Genomic DNA, 20,148 nt, shown 5'->3' on the forward strand with positions numbered 1-20,148 from the left:
AAGAAAGAAAGAAAGAAAGAAAGAAAGAAAGAAAGAAAGAGAGAGAGAGCGAGAGAAAGCGAGAGAGAGAGCGAGAGAAAGCGAGAGAAACAAACAAACAATGCCTGAGCAATGTTGTGCCAGTCTACTTTTCAGCTGCACCATTAGAAAGGCGAAGTGCTTTCCAAACCTAATCAAACGCCTGGAGAACCATTTCAGACAAGAACAGAAAATCTAAAAAGAAGAATTCCGGCCAGGAGCGCCTTGGGTTTCATTTCCTCCATGGTCGTAGCCCAATCATAGCTGACTTGTCTGTATCTGAATTGTTTCCCTGCGACAATGGACCAGTGCTGGGGTTTATACGCTGGATTACAAGACGAAGCAAATGATCTTCCGAGGTGTGCTCCCATTTTGTTATGCAATCACAAAAACAAAAAGGGAGCGAGGTGACTCAAGGTGAATCCTTAGAGCGAGACCGTGACTGTGTTCTCTCTCTGCACATCAGTCTGGCATTGAGCCTTTTGAAAGCCTACTCTGAAAAGCAGAAGAAAGAAGGACCAATCACAGCCCAAGGGCAGGGAGTTTCAGTTCATGACCATATGCTGCAGACTTAAAAGACAATGGTGGCGCGAGCGATGTTAAAAGGTGAACAGAAGGGGAGGCTTTCTCAAAGAATATGTTTTGCTTTACTTCCGACTAAATTCTTCAAAACTGAAGAGTCTGAAAAGCTGTCTGGATCTTTTGTTTGGCCGCACCATTTTGTGGGAATCAATTGCTTGAATCAATTTGCAGCCAAGGCCGGACAGATATTCATTGAAAATATCTCGATGGTCTCACAGCGCTGGTAACTGTGATTAAGCGATGAACCAATAAAAAGGCCTTGACTTATATAACCATGAGCCAAAGAGAATTGAAAAGCGTTGCTGAATAGGAGCCTTACAGGACCGGATGAAAAGCTTGACTAGATAAAAACAATCAATTCCACCTTTTGGTATTAACTTTTTTGCAAATATTTCATATTGGATTCAACAAAGAGGGGTTGATTTAAGTTTTGAAGGCATCCAACACCAGTAGCTCCAGAGGTGCTGGCCTGCCGCCTAGTATGGATGACACCTGCATGTCAACGTGTAAACGGCATGAATGGGAGGCGTTAATTGCGAAGAGCTCTGAGTGGCCACGCGGGTCAGAAAAGTGCTCCATAAATCTGTTCCATTCACCATTTAATGCCCAGCGGTGTAAACTAGTGGGTGTGGGTGTAACCATCCTGCTCAGAAAGGTTTGCCATGATAGAAAATAGACTGAGAATAGAATGGGGTCGGTACCGACATCATTGAGCGGGGATGGACTCTGACCTCAACCCGACTAGAGTTTCCGCTTTAATGGGCTGGGCTCAGTGAGTTAGGAAACAGATGGAGTTGAAATGCCCACGCCGATAGACTGTTCATGCTGTGTGGAGATGTTATGTATTGTAAGTACAAATCATAGCATCATGAAAATAAAAATAAAAATCTATAAAATCTATCTATAAAATACCAATAGCAGTGATATACAAACTACGAGGAGATTGAGATAACTGCCAATACGATATATTTATTTATTTATTTATCCATTTAACTCTTGACTGTTTTATTGTTTGTTGTTTCGAGCTACGATTTACTGCTCAAGGATGATTACAGATACATGCCGGAGATCAGAGTTTGAACCCAGGACCTTTGGGCTGTGAATCAACCCCCTCCCCACTAGACCATCTTAATCAATACAGACCGAAGAGAGACGTTTAAGAGCTACGAGCTGTAACAGCTGAATTTAAGCTCTTTAAATAAATACATAAATAGTAAAGCTAATAAATAAAACACTGTTCAGCCACACTTTCATCGCCTGAAGTTGAGTCTAGTTAATCTATTCTAGGGCTTATTGTCTGAAGTTAAAAAAAGCTTTATCCAATTAAATGTCTGTTTTTCTGTTGGCGTAATAACAAACTAATTATGAATTTCAAAAATACGTGAAGGGGCATGCTCTGAATTAAAATAGCTGTTAACAACAAGGTGACTTATTTATTATTCAACTCCATCTCGACTTTGTGTTATTGGTTTAGAGAGTTTCTCGTTATTCATGTATTAGAAGCAAGCACTCCTGAATTTGTTGAGTTCTGTGGAAACTCGTTTGTTTCATGTTAATGCAACACAATAACAGACAAGCTACACATAAACCACACACAATCAAATTGGTGCACTGCATTTCAAGCACAAAATAAGGAGATTAATCAGTCAGCGGCAAATGGATCTCTACCGCATATGAGTTCTTATGCATGTCACACTCTGCTTAAATCAGAACAGGTAACTGACGCTTAAACACCACATGATTTGTAAGCAGGCAGACCCGTTACCCCACTGAATGATGCACCGTGTGTACGGTTGGGGAGTGTGTGTGTGTGTGTGTGTGTGTGTGTGTGTGTGTGTGTGTGTGTGTGTGTGTGTGTGTGTGTGTGTGTGTGTGTTTTTTGTATGTATGTATGTGTGTAAGCGTGTATGCGTGCATGCGTGTGTGTGTGTGTTTTTTGTATGTATGTATGTATGTGTGCATGTGTGTATGTATGTGTGTGTGCATGCGTGTGCTCGTGTGTGTGTGCGGCTCCAGCCCTGCTCATCTCCTACCTCTGTGAGACTCGTTGCCTGCTGCAGCACACTGGCTCGGAGCCGCTCGGCCCGCCGGACATGGAAGGAGTTACTCTGGCTCTGGATGACAAACACTATCTGCCGGAGATCTGGGGAGGGGGAGAGGTAGAACAACACCGAAATAATGAACAACAAACTCGACGTGAATGGAAGTGAAGCTACAGCAGACGTCCTGCGCTCCCCTTCACCTCCTTAAGGACCTCATTCGGCTGGGATTCCCATGGCTAATATTCTGCAAACATTAGCTTTGTCACATCGACGCACACGTCAAGCGTATAATTGGCTTGCAGAATAAGCATGTCTATGTCACGGAACAGGGTCTGTTAATTAAATAATCTGTCAGTTAGCACCACGCTATGCTACGCGGGATTAATGTCCCGGAGGCTTGGGCTGAAGATCCACCCGATGAAATACACCGTTTAGCATCTTAAGCACACAAAGCGCAGAGTTAATGGAGGGGTCCTGTCTCCAAGTGGCATCACAGCATTTATAACATGGGGATACACGAGTGAGCTCCTCATAAGACCAATGGCTTAGAAGGTATCTCAACACCACAAATGGTGACACACACTCTAAGTTAATAGTCTTCGGAGGACATGATTTATGGGGACCTGACTTGTAAGGACCCGAGTTTGATCAGAACACACCGGAATAAATAAACCAGGACAAAGCTCATTAAACCAGAACACTCTGCACTTCTAACTCCTCCTGAGACTCCTGTTAACCACCACCACTTTCACAAAGCACACTGGACAAAAAACAACAACATATCTCAGCTGCAGCCCCTCATATGGCTGCTCATCAATTTGAGTTATAGGCTGCAGTTACACAACCTCCCCTCTGTGATGATGTGATTCCAACGACGTGCAAAAAAGTTTTCTGAAAAATCGGAATAAGGAACGGTGGCTACCGACGGGTCCATATTCACCTCGGTGGAATAGTTGTACAAAAGCGCTGCGATACTGCGGCGGGCTGGAGCTGACCACAGCAGAATAAAATGGATTCGCTCCACACTTCAATTACCAAAAGCAGGACCTCTCCCACCGAGGGCCCGCGATAACTCGTCAGGGTCAGGGAGGCACACTGCATCAGTGTCATATCTCTTTAATTTACTATGTTGGTGTTGAGTGTGTGTGTGTGTGTGTGTGTGTGTGTGTGTGTGTGTGTGTGTGTGTGTGTGTGTGTGTGTGTGTGTGTGTGTTTAATGTGCATGCGTGTGTTCGGATGCATTTATGAGCCTGCGTGTGTGTGTGTGCGTGCATGTGTGTGCGTGCTGTCCCAACTCTCCTGAACATTACAAAGCTCCCATTGATCTTCTCACCCCGTCAATGCAGCGACGGGGTGGGGGTGAGAGAGCTGGAGAGGATGCAGGGAGGGACGGGGGGAGGGAGGTCGGGAGGCAGGGGAGGAAGGGGTGCGTTGGATATACTCACTAAATCTCAGCGTGTCCATCAGCCTACAGATCTAACAGACCCGGGCTCTGCTGGGAGCGAAGCTTAGGGAGGGGAATGTGTCTTTCAGCGCACTACACCACCTCTAAACGTCCTTCTGCTAGGACTGCACATTAATGGCTGTGTGTCTGCGCATGGTTGCCTACATGTGTGTGTGTGTGTGTGTGTGTGTGTGTGTGTGTGTGGGTTGTGTGTGTTTTGCGCGCGCACGCACGTGCGTGCGTGTGTGTGTGTTGTGTTCGTGCGTGTGTAACTTTCGCCAATTTTGATATAACACGTGAAGGTTGGATGCATGCGTGTTCAAAAGTGTGTGAACTTCGCTATCCCAGCGAGCTCTTTTAAATCCCCTGGTGATGGTTCAGATGGCTCACACCCGGCACAGCAACAATTAAAACAGGAGACTAGTGCTACAGCCACGTCAGATAAGCCGATCCCCCTGGGTGCAGAGGCTGCAGCCGGTGGCAACGGAAGGGAGCAAAAACTGGAAAAAAGGCAATTAATTAAGACTAAACTCACTGGCCTTGGTTCCACTCTGATGGGATTCAATTAATAACAAAAAAAGAGAGCGAGAGAGAGAGAGGGGGCGAGAATGAGAGACAGACATTAAAAAAGGTACACGGTCCTTCTCCATTACTCAGGGTTTGCTCAACGGCAACAGGTAATCCACACAACGCAGGTCGTAGCCTCGGGCGACGCACTGTTACGACACCATCCGCCGAAGGGGAGGAGCTGGAAACAGCTCTGCTTTTGACAAACAAGCGTCGTTACATTTATGATCTCAGCAGAAAGGAAACATTCGGGTTGAAGGAAAATGGCGGTCAGGGAAATCACAGAGAGAAGAGCATGTGTCTGGTCGTCTGTTGCCTATGCCATATGGGTGCCACGCCGTAAAGATAAAAACATAGGGGCTGCCTGCAAATGTGTTAGAGGAAATCAGTCCCAGGAGAACACCTGACTCCCACTCTACCTATTTCTGCTTCTAATCAAGTGCTTGGATCCAAGTGCAGAGGCAGGGGGTGCCGACACCATTACCCCCCCCCCCCCCAGGGCTCCGAAACCAGAGCGCTTCAAAGCAGCGGGAAACACACTCGAGGAATGTGTGTTAACATCATCTTCTTTTGTTCCTATTTGTTTTCCTACAGCAGGCAGCCGTTGTTAGTCTCAAGAAGATTGGCCCCTGCAAACTAATTGAACGAACGAACAAACAAACAATTCCCGTTCGGAATTCCCGGCTTCCTCAACGTTACTAACAAGCAACAGTGCAATACAAATACAAGTAATGAAATAGGTTATTTAGGGTAAAAGCAGAAAATACACTTTTCCAATATAGGGATAGAACGATAATTTGGCAGCCATTCCCATCGGTGGAATTGTGTGTGTGTGTGTGTGTGTGTGTGTGTGTGTGTGTGTGTGTGTGTGTGTGTGTGTGTGTGTGTGTGTGTGTGTGTGTGTGTGTGTGTGTGTGTGTGTGTGTGTGTGTGCGCGCTGACCTGGCCCTGTGGTGTGCTGCCCCTGTTTGACACAAATCAATGGCAACACATCCTTGGAGTAGGACGCCAGACGGCGGATCGGGAGGGCAGAGAGGTTGACCTACGACCCCTGGAGCTCCATCAGTGTCACAGACCAGATGTGTCGACTCACCACAACGGTGCGCTCACTGCAGCTTATTTTTTATCTTTTTCCTCAGCCACAATTTAGTCATCACATGCTTTCATCCAAAGCACCCCACAGCTGTGTTTTAAGCACATTAAGCAGGTAGGAAATTGGCTGCACGTTGCTCTGGGATGTCCACAAGTAGGCTGAGGACATCGCGGTTTGAGCCTGGAATCTTTCAGCCGGGTGTCAAACACCCAAACCACATCATCCTGATTCCCTACGGGTTCCGGTGCATCAGTGTCTACCGCTACAGACGTAAAAAACGTGGAAAAATAGAACAAAAATCTGAAACTGAAGTCCAAAGAGACCAAACAAGTTGAAGATGAAGTGTGAGCGTCCCAGTGAGGGGAATAGTGATCAGGACCAGCAGACGCCGTGGTCAATACAATGCTGCAAGCAGCCCAGACTACAGTGACATCTCAATGACTGCCACCACCAGCACCAGCAGACCCACAGCCTGTTAATGTGTGCGTCGGAGCCCCAGACATCATGGTTATTGGCCGGCGCCGCCACAAACACAGAGGGCCGAGTGACGGATCGGAGGGGGTGGACGGCAAACACGTCCCGCAGGACAAGCCGCGCCATCATTAACGTTGTTTTATCGGGCGCCGCCGCCGACATCGAGGCCGAGCGGTTGATTGTGCCCGTGTAGAAGAAGACACACTCCAGTGACTCACATCATTGGATTTTGGGGAACAAGGGGAAAACAAACAATCTCAAAATACCACTCCCTTCCATCACCCACATGTCAATCGTTGTGATTGCTATACTTAAAAAACAAGAGATTCCCAATGAGGACCATTTTTAGTAGATAGCCATTTAATGGCATTGGCCTGTGTGTTTTGCTGCCGTCTATTCTGGTTTCAAAAGGTGGAGAGGCAGGGTTTGCGATACCTGGCAAATATAAAATGCTATATTCCTCAAACAAGAAGCGGTACGAAACAATAACGTACTGGCTTGGCAGCCCAAAAGAACCAACAAACAAGCAAACATTACAGCTGTCAAAAGTAAGCACACATTTATTGAAGTAAAAATAGCATCTTCCAGGGAAGCTAATTGCTGGATTCGCACTCAGACTCACTGAATGGTTTATTTCAAACAGAACCCAAATGTGAATTCACACCAAATCACACCAAATTAAGGATGTTCACATTCAAATGTATTAAATAAATGTCTGAAAGTATATGTGTTGTGCTGAAAGCTATAATCCAGAGTTACCCACAGCCTCTATGTCAAACACTTTTATATAACAGTTCCCATCAACAAGTTTAATTACCCTTGGATCAGAGGAGAGCGGGGTGTGTTCAAATGTGAGCTGAGGGCTGAATAGGTCAGTGCAATAAATATTACCTGCCAGAGTAAGAAGAAGCATTGGGGGGTAGAGGGGGGCATGCAGTAAGAAAGGAGAAGGCGTGTCAGAGAGAGAGAAAGAAAACAAACCCAAATCGAGAGAGAGAAAACAAGACGAATCGCTAGAGAGTGAAAACGTGCGAGAGAGAGCGAGAGAATAGGAGCAGACAGAGAGAGCGAGCGAGACTAAGGCCATCAGAGGACAAAAAAAGCCCCTCTTCATGTACAATAAATAAGTAAAAAGTGGTGATTATAATTCCATGCGAAAAGCAGCGGCACACAGTCATGCTCCCTACCTGAAGGTTAAGGAAGAGGACCAAAGACATGCTCTAATCTCACTCATTAGAGGTGCTCAGGGGTTTCAACTGCAGGGAAGCCTCTGCTAAACACTAATGAGCATTGTAGTCCGGCCCTCGGAGCCCAGCCAGCATCAATAATTCAAGCGCCGGCGCAATTAACTGTAAACAGATCCCAGTCTGCAACGGATCCAATGCCTAATAGATTAAAAAGGCATGGTTATCAAATATAAGAAATCAAACCTGATATTCGGTGTGCTATAGCGACTCTTCACGACTCTGAGTTGTTGTTCTTGGGGAAACGTGTTCGGGCAGCGGTCCAATTGTGATTGCATGCTTTGATTGTTGCTCCCAGCCTGGCGGTTGTTGTTGTTCGATAAAAGCATCTGTAAATGACTGAATGCAAGATAACAGGCAGGTCCTGCTCCTGCACAACCGATATTGGAAGAGAGATTTTGCCACATCTGCCAACATAGATATAGTTGAGTGTTGAGTATTTGGGGTCCGGTGTGGGCTGTTTGTATGTTGTCCGGCCTGGCCCAAAACGAACACGGCTCAACCATATCGAAGAGAAGGACTCCCTGGAGACAAGGGCTCAGACGTGTGGTGACAGGCAAGAGGCAGGGAGAAGAATGGGGGAGAAGGAGAGGCAGAGAAGGGGTTTGATGCCGGGTCGATGCTTGGTTCAAGGGTGCAATCAACAGCTTGTGAACATAAATTTTAAGGACCTTTCAAGCGAATCCCCATAGCTCTGACAGCATGGGTAAGAGCCCTAGCATAGCCCGACAGAAGGCTAGCGCTAGAGAGTGCAAGGTTATTGCTGAATGTACTGCGGCGTTAGTAGATTTCTGAATGCTAGAGGATTTATCAAAAAGGTCTGCTAAAGCTAAACCTCTAAGCCAAATGTATCTTTTAAACAATATCTACATCTAGCTTTGATGGTTTCGGCAACATATGTCGTAAAGAAGTTCAGGTAACAACACAAAATGGTGGACGGGTTTGAAAGAGAGGCGAGGTGAAGGAGCACAGAGACATTCCCTCAACAGATTGTGAAACAGATAAAGAGTATATTTCTGTAGGAGAGAGAAGATAATATCGTCCGGATCACCGCTGGCTCCGGGCACTTTGAGAAGGATTTATGAAGAGTGAAAAAGTTTGCTCAGTGCAGTTCCCGGCAGTCGTTTGATTTCAAATCTTCTGGGCACTACTTTCCGTCAAGCCAAGGCGGTGTCGTCTTAGTAAGTGTGGTCCCCAGAGCCAGCGAGATTTGATCAACCAAGAAAGGCCTTGCAGGGTTTTATCCACGAGGTTACTGGGAGGCTCTGCTCTGCCCAACGACTCTGTTGTGTGAGGTTGCTTCAAGCAACATGAACGAGCAGATATGTAAAATTGGGTCAAAAGACGACCTGGAGATTGTAATCTTTGTGTATGTCGCTATGCATCCTGTGAATTCACAGCCAGTAAAAGCTAATACAAAGTACTGCTTAGCATTATTTACTTGAAACAGTGTGCAATAGTGTGTAGTAATTTATGCAATAAACAACCTACTGTTTTCGTTTCGGACATTCTAAAATAGAAGGGCAGAGTTAGCAGGCAGAATCCCCATTTAGAGTAAGATAAATGCTATGCACCTATTATGTTGAAGTCTTCATTTCTCATGTGAATGCCCATTACATTAAAAATACATAGTTTAATAATATTCCTTCTCTTTTTACCAACAAAGAAACTTTTGTAATATTGTTAAAAATCCCATTTATTACATCTTGCTAGGTAATATTCCCTGCATGGTGTCAAAGAGAAGGGGTGACTTTGGGGAGGAGAGTGAATGAATGTGGCCACGTATCATGGCTCCATTCGTTCAGATTCCTCTGTCTGATACAGCCGAGTTGCCAACTGAAAGCGTTGTAAAGCCATGGCTGTGTGTTCTTTGCGTCTGTGGCGGAGCAGTTCAGTGAGCAGCGGGCACAGGTCCAGAATGTTGCCGGCTGACTCTGCCGGAGGCTTCTGAAAACCCAGCCTGACGGAACCTCCTGTCGTGCGTGAGCGAATGCAGAGGTAGACGTTTGTGTTTAGATTTGCGTGAGTCTGCTTGCTCCGACTCCTCAAACAAGAATATATCCTGCACACCAAAAAGCCTTTTGTCAATTGCAAGTTTAAATTGTATTCAAGTCTAAAACCTTCAGACGGTTTTGTATTCATACTCACACACGAGCAGTGAGATAATTTCCCCCTCTGCTCCTCGGAGTGGGATACTTTTCTGGCATGTTATGAAACAAGGTGAATTGTACATGATAGTATGTCCCCTTGATAGACAATCAGGCTCATACATGGATTGGAAAATACATATGAGGGTCTTGATAGTGCGGTTGCTGGCTGGTTAATTTGGCTTATCTTCAGTGGTTCTGTGTTAGATTCCCAAAGATCTCTGCATACCTGCAGACATCACTGATTGAGCAAGATGCTTTCCCCTTCCTGCTCGTTAATGACATGTATCCCAATCCATTGTAAGTCAGGCGAGATAAAGTATCTGTTAAATGAATAAATAGTAAGACCGTTATAGGTGTTCACCACTGACTTGTCAACCTTGTTGTAGGAGACAAGCATGAATACTAGGGATGCACCGAAATGAAAATTCTTGGCCGAAACCGAAAACCGAAAACGAGGAAACCAAGGCCGAAAACCGAAAAACCGAAATAAATTATTATGCCAATTATTAGTAGGCCTACCATTGCATTTATAGCTATGACTGTGTACTAACCTCACTAAAATCAAGGCATTGCAATTCAAAGCATAAATCAATTACAATTATTAAAAGTATAAAAATATTTATTTAGCACTGAAAAAACAACACAGTTTTCCGTTTTGCGCTTTGCAGACGGTCCCTAAGCTCGCGGATGATAGCCGACAGCTCATAGAAGCTGTCTCATAGCGAGCCGTCGCTAAAGACGGCTTGTTTGGATGAAAACAAGGTTGTAGCTGGTTCTCTAGATTACTACATTTAGCTAGAGGTGTCATTTGTTTCACAATGTTTCACTGATGATCTATGGCGCAGAGGCGCTTATTCAGACAAGCGTGTGCTGGTCGCGGTTTTTGCTTGCGTCATCACAATTTCCTGTTTCGGCCGTGTTGTTTCGGTGATAAGTGTTTCGGCGGCCGAAATTTCGGTGCATCCCTAATGAATATCAACCAACCGTTATATGACAAGGCTGCACTAAAACACATTAAGATAAAGAAAATTAACTCACCTAGTTGGCTGTTGGAGGCGACATTCATAGCATCTTCGCTCTGCAAAAAAGAGAGGTTTTCAATACATGAGGCAAAAAAAAAAAAATTCACCTTGAAGAGACGGGCACAAATGTACATCGATGCAGGTGTGATTTAATTATTTTAATGTCCCATATGGGGACGGTGATTCTAGAAAGAGCTAAAGGGTTATCTGGGAGAAAGGGGATGAGGTGGTGCACCCTGCTTCATTAGCCCAAGCTAATTGTTGGGAGTGTCCTGCCTGCAGCGTTTAAGATGTGAGACGTAGGCTCAATTAGGCCATTGACTGGCCCCCGGTCTCGACCTCCAGGCTTGTTGTCTGCGCACACAAAGCCAAAGCGCTCTAAGAGGCCCACTAAATCAATCACAACAGACGGCAAGAGACGCATTTTGGAGATTCTTGGCACGTCCATATTTCAGGGGGAACTGCCCCCCCCCCCGTCTTAAGGGGGTAGGAGAGGCTGGGGAAGTGGTTTTCTCAGTGTGCCGGGGACTCCAGTGCGAGTGCAGTGGAGTATTAATAGATAATGACTCACAGAGACCCGTGTTGATTTATGACTTCCTCTCTACGCTAACAATTATTCCACTTGCCAGGAGTCGAAGCCTAAAATCGAGGGCGAGGGAGTAAGGGAGACATCGAGAGAGAGAGAGTGTGAGAGAAAGAGCAGAAGAAAACGAGAGAGAGAGAGAAGGGGGAAGGTTGGGAGTTTGGGGTGCTTAACCAAATGATTAAATTAGCACTGACGTGGATTGAACTTGTATCCTGATTGGCCTGGCCGAGGCCGGCATCAGCCAATAGAAACGTTCCGAAGTGATCATGCCGTAATCAAAACGTATGAGTTATTCATTTACCGAAGCCTGTCTGTTGCAGATGTTTTTTTTTTCTTTTACACAACTTTCTTCCTTTCCCCATTCCTCCTCATATTCATCAACTGTTTAATAAGGTATTCCGACAGCGGAGCCATTCCGCTCCGACATCTGAGCAACAGCATGTAGGGCACACTGGAGTAGGGCTCTCCAACATCAGTGACTTACAGCTGAAGGATCTGTGCCAACCTCAGCAAGCTCTCTCTCTCTCTCTCGTCTGTTCTCATGATCTTTGACGAAGGGAAACCTGTATCTAATATAGTGCCGTGCAATCATTTTATCATCCAGAGCACACGAACACAGTGTGTATGTTATGATTTGCGTGCTTGGAGTTTAGGACCTGGCAGTGTATGCTAGGCCCACACTTCCAATTCTCCCTACATAATTAAAACCTCCTTGCAGAAGAGCGTCGCATGAGAAGAGCTATACAAGACATCTGTAGAATCAGGGTAGGAGAATAAGAAAACTACTCCTTTCAGAATGACCTTGTGGATATGATTGAATGCTAAGGCTGTGTCGATTTGTCAACGTTATCGATGACTTCAGCGCTGAAAATGGGTCGACGTCATTATATTATGTCATTAGTTGGCTGCTGTCAATATCTACTGATAAAAATAAAAAGACATTGCGGCAGCAGCAGAGTCTGCTACCAAAGAGGTTGCATGTCAAGGTTTCCCCGAGACCGAACGCTTCAAAAGTACGGAATTACTTTGAATAATCTGAAAACAAATGAGGCCGTTGGTTCTCTGTGCAAAATCTCTATGGCATTTCACCGCAGCAGTACCGCCAAAGACCCAAACAGAAAGCACGCAGCAGCTAGGCTGGAAGGTAGACCACCAGAAAAGGCAGAAACTGTTGAGTGTTTTTAGAAACTGCAGCCTGCCTTGTGTCTTTTGACTGTACATAAAAAGGAGAAATATTCTGACTTTGGGCGCTGTGCACAGCAGATACACCCAGTCAGACGGCTGGTCAGCTGAAGAGAAGACTTCTGTGGGATCCTCGGCTTAATAAGTCTAGACTATTAATGTTTAAGAAACAAATTACCAACATGTTATTAGAAGGGAGTGTTTGTCATTGTGGCTGCTACTATGCTCATTATCAAAGTCATGAACACTTGTTTGCCTGCGACCTTACATTTTCCAGTGAATGAGTGTTGATTAGAACATGTTTTATTCTACATTGATTGATGCTGTGTGTGCGTTGGATGTGTTCATTAAATTATTTTATTTCTGCCATTATGTTAAGCATATGTCTTTGTGTAGGGGATGTAATATCAATCATTTTATAAAAATTGTGATCAATATTGCGAGGGAATATTACTATATCCTACATTAAAGTAGCAAGCCCAAAGATCTCCAAAGATTGTCATCTAAATAAATGGCAGTTAGGGCCATCTATTTGAATGAGGCAACACAACGGTGATAGAGCCTATGGCCCACTGATGAAAGCCCCTACATTTGCACTATTATGAGTGTTGGGGAGCTGTGTGTCTGTGGCGACATTCCCACCACGCATTCAAATCACAAGCGCCGCACCGTTAGTGAGGCGTTTCTCTCACCCAGCAGTGGTGGGGTCACCAGAGAGGGTGCAGCGGAGTGACTGCAACAGACTCGCTCTGCAACCCACTGTGTGTGGAGCGCTGTAGTTTGAATTTCTCGGCCAGAGAACGAATCTGAGATCATCAAGAATGCCACTTTTACAAGTACCACATGTTTAATAATGATGATGTATTAGTTGATCTCCTTTCTTTATCCATTGCTCTGTCAAATGCGAGCCATCTGAATGATTCGTAAGCCTTTGAGAAGAAAATGAAAGTTTAAAGTAATCTGTACAAATGCATAGATTATCAATCAAAAATAATACAAAATATGATACTAGATGAAGTAATGGAACAATATTTGTGTGTGTGAGGCAGCACTATGAGAGGATGCAAATCCTTACACCACCAACCTGAATTGAATACTAATTAGGACACAATTATGAAGAGGGTTGCCAGCGCCAGAAGTATGCCAGAAAACGGGACCTTTCGCTGTCTCCCTCAGATGACAGCCATCATTGGCTCGCTCTCCTCCAACCGAGGAGGGAGACAGTGGGAAGGAGAACTGTCGTGTTCTTGCACAGGGAGGCTAAACCAGATAGACAGCGACCACAACCATATGATGGCCTTGTGTAAGGATGCCAACCCAATTGATTGTGTGCAACCCAATTTTGTGTGTGTGTGTGTGTGTGTGTGTGTGTGTGTGTGTGTGTGTGTGTGTGTGTGTGTGTGTGTGTGTGTGTGTGTGTGTGTGTGTGTGTGTGTGTGTGTGTGTAAAGGCCTGTCAGAAGAGTTTTCCACTCAACTCCTGACTTGAAAGACAACATCAGGAACAATGCATGTTTCCCTCCATAACGACAGGTTTAGAGTTCATTGTAAGATTCTTAGAGATGATTTGTCTGTTCAAGAGTCCCTCGCTGGAGGTCTTGGGTCTGTCCCACTATAGCTGCATAATTACAATACCCACCTGTCCTTTTCTGTTCTGACTGCACTGAAAAGTTTGCTGAGGTCAAACCATTTGAAGCCGGACCGAGGGGAGCACTGTTGGTAACAAAGACAGTGCTCTGCCTCCACACTTTCCATCTCCAGAAAAGGCTTTACCTCATCCACACAAGAAAGGTATTCATGAGATCTGGCAGGCTGGGCAGTAATACTGATGCAAACAGAGACATCAGATCTTCTCAGCCATTGTGTTCAGTAGGCTTTTTCTCAAGTCAGTCAGTTCGTTTACATGACACTCAAGAAAGCCGTGAGCCGGAAGTAGAAGGAGACGATAGTCGTGTTGTTGCCGCCGTCAGAAAACGAGAAACGGCGATTTATTTAAAAAGGTCACGCAGAAGATGGAGAAAGCCAGTGAATGTAGTTACCCCCTATAAGAATTGTGCCGGCCACGGGAGCGCGCATGGCATGCATTCATTAAAGGTGGAAGCACACAGACACTACGCTTCGATTTCACTTAAGGCTGAATTAAAAGTACATGTTTTCCTAAATGTGCGAGTCATTAACGAGGTTGTAAAGTAGTAACTTCGGGCTGTCAAAATAAATGTTTTTTTCTCCCGACGTGTTTACGATCTTTATTCATTCATTGCGCCACAGCGGGGAATTCCGTATACAGACGGGCTGCGGAAGGGCTGCTCCGGCGGGAGAAAGATGTTTTCAGCAGACAGCTGTCAACTCACTTCAGGTTGGCGATTTATTTAAAAAGCTGGCGCAGAAGATGGAGGAAGCCGGTGTCGTGCCAATGTAGTTACCCCCTATAAGGAGTGTATCATCAACATGCATTCAGTACACACTTCGCTTCGATTTCACTCAAGGCTGAATTAAAAGTACATGTTTTTCTAAATGTTTCTCATCAAAGAGGTTGTAAAATAACTACGATCTTTATTCATTCATTGCACCATGGCCAAACTGACGGGGGTATTCTCTGATATTATGAATCTTACAGACTGTCGGGTTCTCCAACTCTCGGGTACTTCCACAACAAGTAAAGACTCATAGTGGGGTTTATCTCGCCCATGGGGAAAAAAAGGAATTGGGGAAAATTAACTTTGGCTTTGACTCTCTGAAGTCGAGATTGAAACAAACGCTCCATTGTTCCGACCTCTCGGTCGTATGCGTATGCTCCGGCAGAGCAGCCAGAGGAGTCTGCATACGACCGAGATGTCGGAACAACGGAGCAGAGAAATGATATGGACCCAAAGTGAACTGACAGCTGTCTACTGAAAACATCTTTCTCGAATGCCGCCTGAGTTTGTTGTTGCTGGTGAGGTCAACTGGTGGCTCTAATACCACTAGTTGAAATGGGTACAGCGCCACCTATCGCACCGGGGAATGACATGCTTCGTCCAATGAATCGATTTACTCTTTAATCGGATTAAGCTGTGCATGTAAACGTACTGAGTGGCATGACCACGAAACGCAGTCTGGCGCCCAATGGGAAAAACAATATTCTGGTATTGTGACAACAGCCAATGGCAAGCTGTGTGCTTCTATCGTTTTTAATAAGTTTCTACAGTGAATGTAGTGGATGTTGATCCCATTCTATGAAATGGCTCTTCAATTCACTGGACGTTTTTGTAGTTAACAAGAAAGCAGACTGACAGCCCAAGTCAAACAAATGCCAGATTTAAGTGTGATACATTAAGGGCCCTATCTTGCACCCAGTGCAATTGACTTTCTACACCGTGGCATGTATCATTGCTAGTATACACCCGGCATAAAGCTGATTTTCCCCCCCAGCAAACTCGCACCACTACACTTGCGCCCGGAGAGGCGTGTCGGCAAAAAGCAGAGGCATTTTCTGGCGCAAATGATACAAGTGCTATTTTAGTGATCCAACAAGCAATTGCGCCACTGACCGGCAAATACCTGGTCTAAATGCACTAAATGCACACTTGGTGTTGCTATTTTGACGTGCCATGGCAGGTCGGAATTGCAACTTAAGCTTACACACACGAAGGCTATACACAGCACAATCATGCAAACAATTAGCCTAATTGAAATATTATGATGTCAAAGATTGTTTATATGTGTGAAACTGCATTTAAATAGCATGTGGATTGTGGAAAATAAAAATGTCCATAGGGGCTGTATGAATGAACACTGTAGTCTAATGCCATGCGTTAAAATAACAATAACAATATTAAACTCGAGCAAAGTATATCCCAGCCTTCCAAAACAAAATCTTGTTTTAGGGTAAATGATAACGTTGGTTAAATTATTTGGGAAAGAAAACAAACAGCGGTAAGAAATTGTACTTTTAAAACAATGCATCTGTAAACACCGTACAGAGCAAAAACATTTTCTTGACACAGACATTGTGTACAAGCCCATAACTTTTAGAATTGATGAGTATTTGATCATGAGAAAACATATTTTTAACGCAAGTGAGTGTTTAACAGAATGATGAATTCGGGTGCGTGCGCACAGTTCAACAATATGTGTGCACCCATCTGTTTAAACACACGCAAACTAAACATGTAACGCATAATACAGTCCATGGCAATGTATAGTAACGGGGGGACACATGCATATTATGAACAAAAGTTGATAACGATAATGTATACAATACTGGTAACAAACAATGTTAATATATTGCTGCATATCATTAAATAGACCCACCATTGCGACAGCACTGCATATCATGGGCTATGTGTTCATTCTCTTTGCCGACATTTTCATGACGACTCAGTGTTTCTGAAGTTGTAGAAGAAAACATAATTCCATGAATGAATTATGACTATTATTTGACCATAAACTGAGCCCTTTGAAGTTTGAAATTCATGTGGTCATGGATCTGTCTCAGCGGAGACTACAAACGCGCTGTCAAAATATAAACTTGTCAAGTTCAAATGCGCTGGCTCTTAAAGGAGATGGAACATGGCACTCTCATTGGTTTATTGCACGTTACGTCCAAAACACACCTACGCCACTTAAGCCACTTCAGATCAACCCATTTTAGTTTTGCGTCGGGCGCAATAGTCATTTATCCGCCGGTATAATAGCAACAGTGCCAGAGATCTGCCCACAAAGCTACTTGCATTTCGCGTTTCATACTTGCGTTTTAGACTTAAAATAGGGCCATAAGTGTATCTCATACATTGTATGTATGCATGCATACATTGTAAGTATGCATGCATGCATGCATGTAAATAAGAGCCATTACATGACAATGATATTCAGAAAACTGCTTGGGCCATGGTCATAACCAGCTTTATTCTACAGTCGGCTCTCCTACCCAAAGCATCTCGCACTGTAATAAACCCCTGGTATCCCCTCCTCTTGGGTGGTGCAGTATTTCCCATTACAGAGGAATCCTGGCTCCCTGCCCTCTTCTACAGCTCCCTGAGGGCACAGACGCATGGCTGATAGGACTGAGCCTTCTTGTCACATTAGGTCTTCATGCGGTGATGGCAGGAATGATTCAAGGTTGAGCGATTTCAGAGGGAGGCCATGATGGGAGTTGAAAAGGTGGGACGTAGTCAAAGAGGATAGACTGTGGACGAATGTGGAGGGGGAATACAATCTGTGACTTTGTTTGAAGTGGCCGTAAAATATTCTACTTCGGCACTGAATCTAGATGAGTGAACTTTCCAATGTTTTTAAAACTATGCATGTACAGTACAGTTGATATTATTCAAACTAATCTGGCGTTAGCTTGGATGAAATGCAGACAGATCTGACTGGAGGGCAGCTTTGATTTTGACCAATCAGGTAACCACTTAGAATACAAATAATGAAATAATGTCAACATGCAACAGCAACAACAAGTAAAAAAACCTGGGTTTTGGAATTGTATCACTGTTTACTTCTTTAATCATTGACAGAAACAGACTTTAATCACTTTTTGCTCACAGCATTGACTTTTTCACAAAGCCAGTCAGTCATTATTTACCCATTCTAAGAAGAAAAATTAATTATTGTTTCACACAAGCTATGATTGGCAGAGCTTCAGCTTCTAGCGTTATGTATTGAAACTTGTTTATTTCTGTATGAGGTCCCAATCAAGGAAAGCCACAGTAGGCCATTTCAAATCCAGATCAAAAGCTGCATCTAAAGCCGTCTTGGAATAATAAATAAATGCATACATATATATTCACAATAATTGCTAGAATTCACAAATTCCCACTATTCTTCACAACAGCAACAAAACAAACATCTGCATATGAAAGACAGCAGGATCCAATGCCAACTGCCAAAACAAATCAGTAATCAACTATTCGAGTATCAGGTCACTGCATCCTCCTTATCATCAATATCAATAAATACCATGCCAAGCTCATTTTTCAGGCACATTTCAAAAGGCAAAAGCAAGACATAGTACATTATTTTGTGTTTGGTAAATACAGAAATTACTTCATGCAAAACATAAAATGAACATAAGTAATTCTTCCATTCTGTTGGCTGAATAATGAATGAACACTCAATGATTGACACAGTTGTTTAGGACCACTTATGGCCTGACTAGCCCCTCTAGTCAGGCCATCATTGAACAATTTGGAGGTGGTAGGGTTGTGGATAATCATATTGTTGTGCAGAAACCATAATTTAGTGAAACAAGAACGAGGGTGAATGGACTTATAATCTTAAATCATAAAATTGTAAACATTGTAAAGCTAGGGATATTGAAACGAACAAATTGGAAAATCCACTTTTCTGGAGAGGTGTGTGTTCTGCCAACCAGGAGATGACGAGTATTAAGTTATATTTTCATAAGCATATGTATACACAGAGTATATACACAGGTACTGGTGAGGCTTACTTCATATGTATAAAGATCATTGAGTTGCCCAGACTTGGCGGAAAGTGGACACACAGGTCACTTTGTAACCATGAAAGAACGTTAACCCTATTTTGAACTAAATATGTGCATCAAGATATATGTATAGAATTGGGGTTATTGATGGCACAGTTTCTTCTCAACTGAATTTCCAGGCATTTACATTACCAAAGATCCAATTGGCAATTAACTTTAACACAAATACATTTCGGATTCAACTGTTGCAAATGCCTTTGAAGGGAGTCGAACTCCCTTCAAAATCTGAATGAATGATATTAGAATTACAGACAGATATACTTACATATATACACAATTGTTTATGTATAATGTTATCAATAAAACCACATCCCATCAATTATATAATCTAGAAATAACAAATGCTGGCCAGCCCATACCCCTCTTTATTTACAAGTCTCTTACTATCAACACACACAAATGCCCTCCAACTCACGCCACCAGCCAGCTGAACTACAGCTGTTTGTGTCACAGTTGCACAGCTGGTGAATGGACAGAAAAAAGAAATCCACTGACTGAGAGTGTCTCAATCTTACACATTGCGAACTATAAAGGTCATTCAATAAGGAGCGAGCCCAGAGCTTGACAAATCAAAGATAGGACTTGAGAAAAAAAAATCCAACTTAGAAGAAACAAATGAACTCATTTGAAATTAAAATTGTGAAGGTTTCATAAAAAACACAAAAGAGAGCAGATGCATAAACAAACATTTAGAGATCACATTGTACGAGTATGGGAAGGAAGTATGGGAGTTTGGCAGCCTTGATTTCACTTTTGCGTACATTAGGCAAAACATAAGATGAAGCAGTGGAGAACAGAAGGCCTAAGGTTGGAAGTTAGGACATTTCTTTCCTAAATAAGAGATTAATCAGTTCTACAGCTAGGGAAACTGAGAATTTAAACACAGGCAGGGTTATTTTAAATCCTGGCCTTTGAAATATTTTATTCTTTAAAGTAAGTGTTAAGTAGCTCTAGATTTGAAAGCCATCACTGCTATAGTGTTTGGTCTGTAACATGGGTCTCCTAGCCCCTCTCCTCTGCACTAAACAAAGAAAGATTCTAAATGACGGTAAAGAAAAGTAAAAAACCTGCCAGAAAAGGACGGTTAGGCCTTCGATAGGAATTATGTGGCAACGTGGGGAGGGGAGTTACTGCTAACTGATAAAACCGACAGGACGTTAGCCAAAATGATGTCATCACTTACCATCCGTAAGTTAACACAGAGGAGGATGGCCCCTCAAGTAAAGGAAACCCATGAAGCTACAGGCCGTCCAATGGC

At 43.7% G+C, this 20,148-nt stretch overlaps 1 protein-coding gene across 1 annotated transcript in view; it reads right to left on the reverse strand.

Annotated features, from left to right (window-relative positions):
• b3glcta (beta 3-glucosyltransferase a) overlaps positions 1 to 20,148 on the reverse strand; it is a 46,257-nt gene that overhangs the window by 18,467 nt on the left and 7,642 nt on the right. Inside the window, exons 3-4 of the mRNA XM_084466300.1 lie at positions 10,653 to 10,692; positions 2,634 to 2,743 (exon numbers count right to left, since the gene is read on the reverse strand). Coding sequence (XP_084322426.1) covers positions 2,634 to 2,743; positions 10,653 to 10,692 — 150 coding nt within the window. The remainder of the gene's footprint in view (positions 1 to 2,633; positions 2,744 to 10,652; positions 10,693 to 20,148) is intronic.

Source organism: Micromesistius poutassou, assembly GCF_964030765.1.
Source record: "Micromesistius poutassou genome assembly, chromosome: 4".
Taxonomy (NCBI): domain Eukaryota; kingdom Metazoa; phylum Chordata; class Actinopteri; order Gadiformes; family Gadidae; genus Micromesistius; species Micromesistius poutassou.